Here is a 5,642-nt window from a genome sequence, read left to right as displayed (position 1 = left end):
AGGCGGCCGACAGGGCCCGCTGCAGGTTGCGTTGGCGCGGCGTGAGGAAGCCCCAGAAGGGGTGGGCGTAGGGCCCGGTGCGCACCGGGGGCACCTCTTCCTCGTCCTCCTCCTCCTCCTCCTCCCCCAAGGGTAGGGGGATGTCCAAGGAGGGGGGCAGGGGCACCTCCAGCTTCTCCTTCCCGAACAGCTTCACCTGGGGCCGGCCGACAGGGCCCGCTGCAGGTTGCGTTGGCGCGGCGTGAGGAAGCCCCAGAAGGGGTGGGCGTAGGGCCCGGTGCGCACCGGGGGCACCTCTTCCTCGTCCTCCTCCTCCTCCTCCTCCCCCAAGGGTAGGGGGATGTCCAAGGAGGGGGGCAGGGGCACCTCCAGCTTCTCCTTCCCGAACAGCTTCACCTGGGGCCGCGGGAAGAGGCGGAACCTGCGGATGAGGGAGAGCTTGGACCTGGCGGGCTTGTCCATGCCTTGCTGTTCGAAGAAGCTGGCGCTGGGCAGGCGGAAGGAGGTGCCCTGCCGCTCCCCGGCCGCCTCCTCCGGCTCCTCCAGCTCCGCGATGTCATCCATGGGGTGGGCGTAGGGGTTGTGGGGTGACATGATGGGTGGTGGCACCCACGGGTATGCAAAGGCCGGCTCCTCCGGGTACAGATAGGGCACTTCAGGAGGGTATATGGCCTGGTCCCCGCCACCATAGATGCCCTCGGCGTAGGGGAGGCCATAGGGGGCCTCATAGGGCACCCCGTAGGGCTCCCAGGCGGGGACATCGTACGGGAGGTCATAGGGCAGGTATGGCGCATCGTAAGGTGCAAAGGGGTCCAGGTAGTAGGCCTGCGGGTACGGCTCGCTGTCGTAGTAGCTGTAGGGAGACGCGTACCCCCCTGGGGGCGCGTAGGGGGGCTCGTGATCCTCGTAGCCGTAACTGTAGCCGTAGGCAGACGTGGGGTAGTAGGGGCCCCCGTAGTAGTCCATGGGGTAGTGGTCGTAGGGGTCCTCGGGCGGGTACCCGGGAGCGTGGTCTCCATACGGCGGCCAAGCGGGGCTGTAGGGGCCGTAGGCGCTGTAGGGGCTGTAGGCGCCGTAGGGGTCGTAGGGGACGTAGGCGTCGTAGGGGGCGTAGGCGCTGTAGGGGCCGTAGGGGGGGCCGTAGGGGGCCAGGCCCGGGTCCTGCTCCTCGTACTGGGAGAGCGACCGCTGGTCGTAGTAGGCGTCGCCCTCGCGGTGGTAGTCGTAGTACTCGCCCAGGTCCTGGAAGCCCTCCAGCCCGTACAGCGACCTGCGGGAGCCCGCGTGCCGGAACGGGGCCTCGTCCTCGAAGGGCAGGAAGCCCACGGGGTCCCCCGACGCGTAGATGCTGCGGCTGCGCGGGAACCTCCGCAGGCGGCCCCCCGGCCGCAGGATCTCGGCGCCCGAGGGGAAGGGCAGCTTGCGGGAGCCCACGTGGGAGCCCGAGCGGCTCAGCCAGGCGTCCACCGCGGCCTGCTCGCTGCCCGACTCCTCGGCCTTCTTGATGAGGAACCGCTTGGTGAGCCAGTTGATGGCCGTGGAGGCCTTGCTGAGCGACTGCGCCCGGGGCCGGAGGCGGCCGTAGCCCCGGCGGCCGGGGAAGCGGATGACCATGAAGGACGGCTTCTTGCCCCGCATGGCGCGCTTCTTCTTGCCCATGCGCATCTGCGTCATGAGCTTGGACGTGGACTGCAGCACCGTGCGCGCCTTCCTCTTGCGCTTGGTCTTCTGCGGGCCGGTGTGCAGGCCCCAGAAGAAGGCGGACGCGCTGCGGAACTGGCCCTTCTTGGAGATCTTGGGCGTGCGGTCACGGAAGCCCATGAACAGCCGGGAGGTCCCCTTCAGGCTCCGTTTGGGCTTCTCCGGCTCCTGCCCCTTCTTCTTCTTCTTCTTGGCTTTCTTCTCCTCGTCGGCCATGGTGGCGGCCTGCTCCCCACCAGCCGGGGCCGGTGTCCAAGTTCAGGGGCTTGGAGACGGGGTCCTGCTGGGCCTCCCGCCGCGGCTGCAGAGCGGCCTGGGCGCTGCACCTCGGACTGGCCTGGTGGCCTGGGAGGGACAGTTCCCAGGAGGCGGATCCATAATTCATCTCCTTGAGCCTCCGCCTTGGGTTTCACCCTCGAGCGGCGGTGGAAAGTGCGTGGGTGTTGTTTACCCGGAGCCGGGAGGCCTGCGCTGGGGGAGGCCATCTTGGCCTGAAGGCGCGATGAAGACCCCCTGCTGACACGGCCACCCACTCCGGGGCCTCCGCTGGCTCAGCCCCCTGAAGGGAGCGCTTGGGTGACCCAGCCCCAGAGAGGGGCAGCGCGCCCTAACTACCAGCACATGTGGAGTCGGTGGGGGCGGAGCTGCATCTCCTGAGCCAGAGTGGGGTGCTCAGACCCACCCAGTTGCCTTGGAGAGGAGCCTTGGACCCTCCATGTCCTGGGAAGGGGAGGAGGGGAGGCGGCGCAGGTGCCCAGGGCTTTGGTCCGTGTAACTGGAGCTGGCTGGCTCTGGGAGCATGAATAATGCACTGGGGAGAGCAAGGCTGTGGGCTCGGAAGGCAGGACAAGGTGGGCATCTCCGTGGGACTCCAGCAGAGCCTTTGAGGCACATGCCAGGGGCTGAGGGAGCAGAAACAGGGTGGGTCAGGCCTGGCTCTGGCCCCAGCTCGTCGTTGACTGTCCGTGTGGCTCTGGAAAGCCCTTCACCTCGCTGGGCCTCACTTTCTTCATCCATAGGATGGGAGTAATAAGCTGTGCCCTGTGGCCTTCACGAGGAGGAAGCAAGACCTGATGGAGCTGCTGGGTAGGGTCATGCCAGGGGCTGCTGGCCCCTGCTGCAGGCAACCCCCAGGGAGCGGAAGGGAAGTTGATAGAAACTAGAGCAATCAGGTGGCTTCCAGGGTGGGGCTCATGCAAAAAGCTGGGCCTCCTGCAGTGTGAGATTTTGAGGGGCATCCACTCCCCCATCACCTCCTTCTCTGCTGCCCATTCTGCCTAGTTCTGGGCTGTGGATGCTGCCCACTTGAGGGAAAACAGAGGGTAGGGGGGGTCATTCTGTCTGAGCCCGGAGATGCCAACGGCCACCCTGCCCCTCCTGGAGCCGGCTTTCAAATTGAGCCTAGGCCACTACTATCATGCATTTCTCGCAATAGGCCCCTGGGTGGGAAACTATCATCTCCATTCTCCGGATAAGGAAACGGTCTCTGACAGGTCATGTGACTTGTTCAAGGTCAGCCTGCTGGGGAGGGTAGAACTGGGCTTGGACCCAGGCCTTGGGTGGTTCCAAAGCCACCTTCCTTGCTAGGCTCTTGGGTCCTTGGCCATCATGGGGGAGGGGAGCTGGGCTCCTCAGTTAGCCCTGCCCTGACCCTCAGGCCCTGAGCCAGCACACATTTGCCTGGTCACTCATTCATTGACTCATTCAGAAGTATTTGTTGAAAGCCTGCTACACACCAGGCTCTATCTTACTGGGCTTACAGCTAAGAACAAGACATAAAAACCCAACCCTTGTGGGGTCCATGTGGATGGGGGTTATCACAAACAAGGAAAATGAGCAAGAGATGTGATTGGTCAAGTGGTGATAAGTGCTGGGATTGAAATAAAGCAGGGGAGGGGCGTGAAGCAGGTGTGTGCAACAGCGAACAGGATGGGGACCACTCGCTGGGAGGTGACCCTGGAGTTAAGAGCTGCAGGAGGGGAGGGAGGGGCGGGGGGTGGGGGAAGTGGATGGTCCTGAGGTGATGGAACGGCGAGGCCTGCCCTCCTCTTCAGCCATTCATCTCTTTGAGCCAAACAGTGCAGCCCTAGCCAGTTTGGCTCAGTGGATAGTGAAGTGACCCTGGAGTTAAGAGCTGCAGGAGGGGAGGGAGGGGCGGGGGGGGGGGGAAGTGGATGGTCCTGAGGTGATGGAGGAACGGCGAGGCCAGGGGACTGGAGTGCATCAGGGGGAAGGTGGAAGGTGAAGTAGAAGCTGGGGCAGATGTATAGGGCTTTGTGGGCCCCAGCAAGGACTTGGCCTGACTGCGAGTGAGGCTGGAGCCATGACGTGGTGGAGAGAAGGGATGCGATTGGACCTCAATCTTCACAGGATCCTTCTGGGCTGCCATGGGCCTGGACTGGGCTGGGGCAGCGGAGGTGGAGAGAAGTGCTAGCATATAAGCAGGCAGAGCCCACAGGATTTACTGGGGACTCAGGTACCTCCGAGGTTTCCGTAATCAACAAAGGCGAAGACGGAGAGGCCATAGCTAATATGAGGAGAGACCCATGTCAGCTTTGGATGATTGGTTTCAGATGTCTGTTAGGCACTGCCGGGGGGTGAGGAGGGGGGTGGAGTACAGAAATCAAGGCTGATGACATCAATTAGAGAGTCAGTGGCACCTTGCTGGTGGGGAAGCTGCAGTCCGGAGGATGACACAGCGAACAGGTGCAGGTGGAGCGCAGGCCGAGGAATGAGCCCTGGGCCCGCACTGTTGTTCAGCCTCATTGAGGACTTATTTTCCCCTTGATTTTTAAGGAGAGTGGAAGGGAGGGCGAGAGACAGAGAGAGAACATGGATGTGAGAGAGACACATCAATTGGTTGCCTCCCGCATGCGCCCCGGCCAGGGCTGGGGATGGAGCCTGCAATTGAGGTATGTGCCCTTGACCGGAATTGAACCCGAGGCCCCTCCCTCTCCTCCTGCAGCTCTTAACTCCAGGGTCACTTCACTATCCACTGAGCCAAACTGGCTAGGGCTGCACTGTTTGGCTCAAAGAGATGAATGGCTGAAGAGGAGGGCAGGGCAGCTGCAGCAAATGGGCACATGGGTCAGGTTAGCTGAGGACAGAGAGCTGACCACTGGAAGCAGCTATGTAAGTGACAAGGGCAGAATGAGGGGATAGCCTGACAGGAGAGGGTTCCAGGGAGGAAGGACTGCAGTGGTCACAGGGCATGTGTGCACCTGTGAACAGCCAGTACCACTGTGTCGTGCACACTCTGTGGTCAGTCACGTGCTATGGGGAGCATCTTACCTAATAATAGACAAATATGTAAATTAACCACCCCTCCACCACGCCCACCAGCCAATCATGAGAGTATGCAAATTAACCCAACAAAGATGGCGGTTAATTTGCATACGTAGGGGCGAAGTGGTGGAGCGAAGACTGAAGGCTCCAGTGGGAGCGAAGGCCTGGGTCCCGGGTGCCGGAGGAAAACCGGTGCCAGCAGCCAGGGGAAGGGAAGGCCTATTGCACGAATCTCTTCATGCAACGGGCCTCTAGTCTACATTAATAAAAACAAACATGCAAATTGACCATACCTTTGCTACGCCTTAAGCCACGCCCACCAGCCAATCAGAGTGACTATATACAAATTAACCCAACCAAGATGGCGGCTGGCAGCCACGGAGATGGAGCAAGCAGGAGGCTTGGTTGCCCCAATGATGGAGGAAGCCAAGCTTCCCAGCTGCCACGGTTGGCTCTGAGCTCCACTCAAAGCAACAAAGTTTCAATTATAGAAGGTAAATAAACCCCAGATACCTGCTTTCAGCCAGCCGTGGCCACGGAGCTGAAGCGAGAAGGAGGCTTCGCTCCCGCCCGCCCTGGCTGGCTCTGAGCTCCTCTCAAGGCTACAAAGTTTCAATTATAGAAGGTAAATAAACCCCAGATACCTGCTTTCAGCC

General features: G+C 61.6%; 1 protein-coding gene across 1 annotated transcript in view; it reads right to left on the bottom strand.

Moving 5' to 3' along the window:
• MYO15A (myosin XVA) overlaps positions 1 to 2,249 on the bottom strand; it is a 61,426-nt gene extending 59,177 nt beyond the window's left edge. Inside the window, exons 1-3 of the mRNA XM_014542804.1 lie at positions 1,148 to 2,249; positions 208 to 1,054; positions 8 to 121 (exon numbers count right to left, since the gene is read on the bottom strand). Of these exons, the coding sequence (XP_014398290.1) occupies positions 8 to 121; positions 208 to 1,054; positions 1,148 to 1,917 (1,731 nt within the window). The 5' untranslated portion in view covers positions 1,918 to 2,249. The remainder of the gene's footprint in view (positions 1 to 7; positions 122 to 207; positions 1,055 to 1,147) is intronic.
• Positions 2,250 to 5,642: the final 3,393 nt, after the last annotated feature.

This window comes from Myotis brandtii, unplaced genomic scaffold, assembly GCF_000412655.1.
Source record: "Myotis brandtii unplaced genomic scaffold, ASM41265v1 scaffold314, whole genome shotgun sequence".
In the NCBI taxonomy this organism is placed as follows: Eukaryota; Metazoa; Chordata; class Mammalia; order Chiroptera; family Vespertilionidae; genus Myotis; species Myotis brandtii.
The sequence above is the reverse complement of the archived record's forward strand: the minus strand, read 5'-3'. Positions and strand labels throughout refer to the sequence as shown.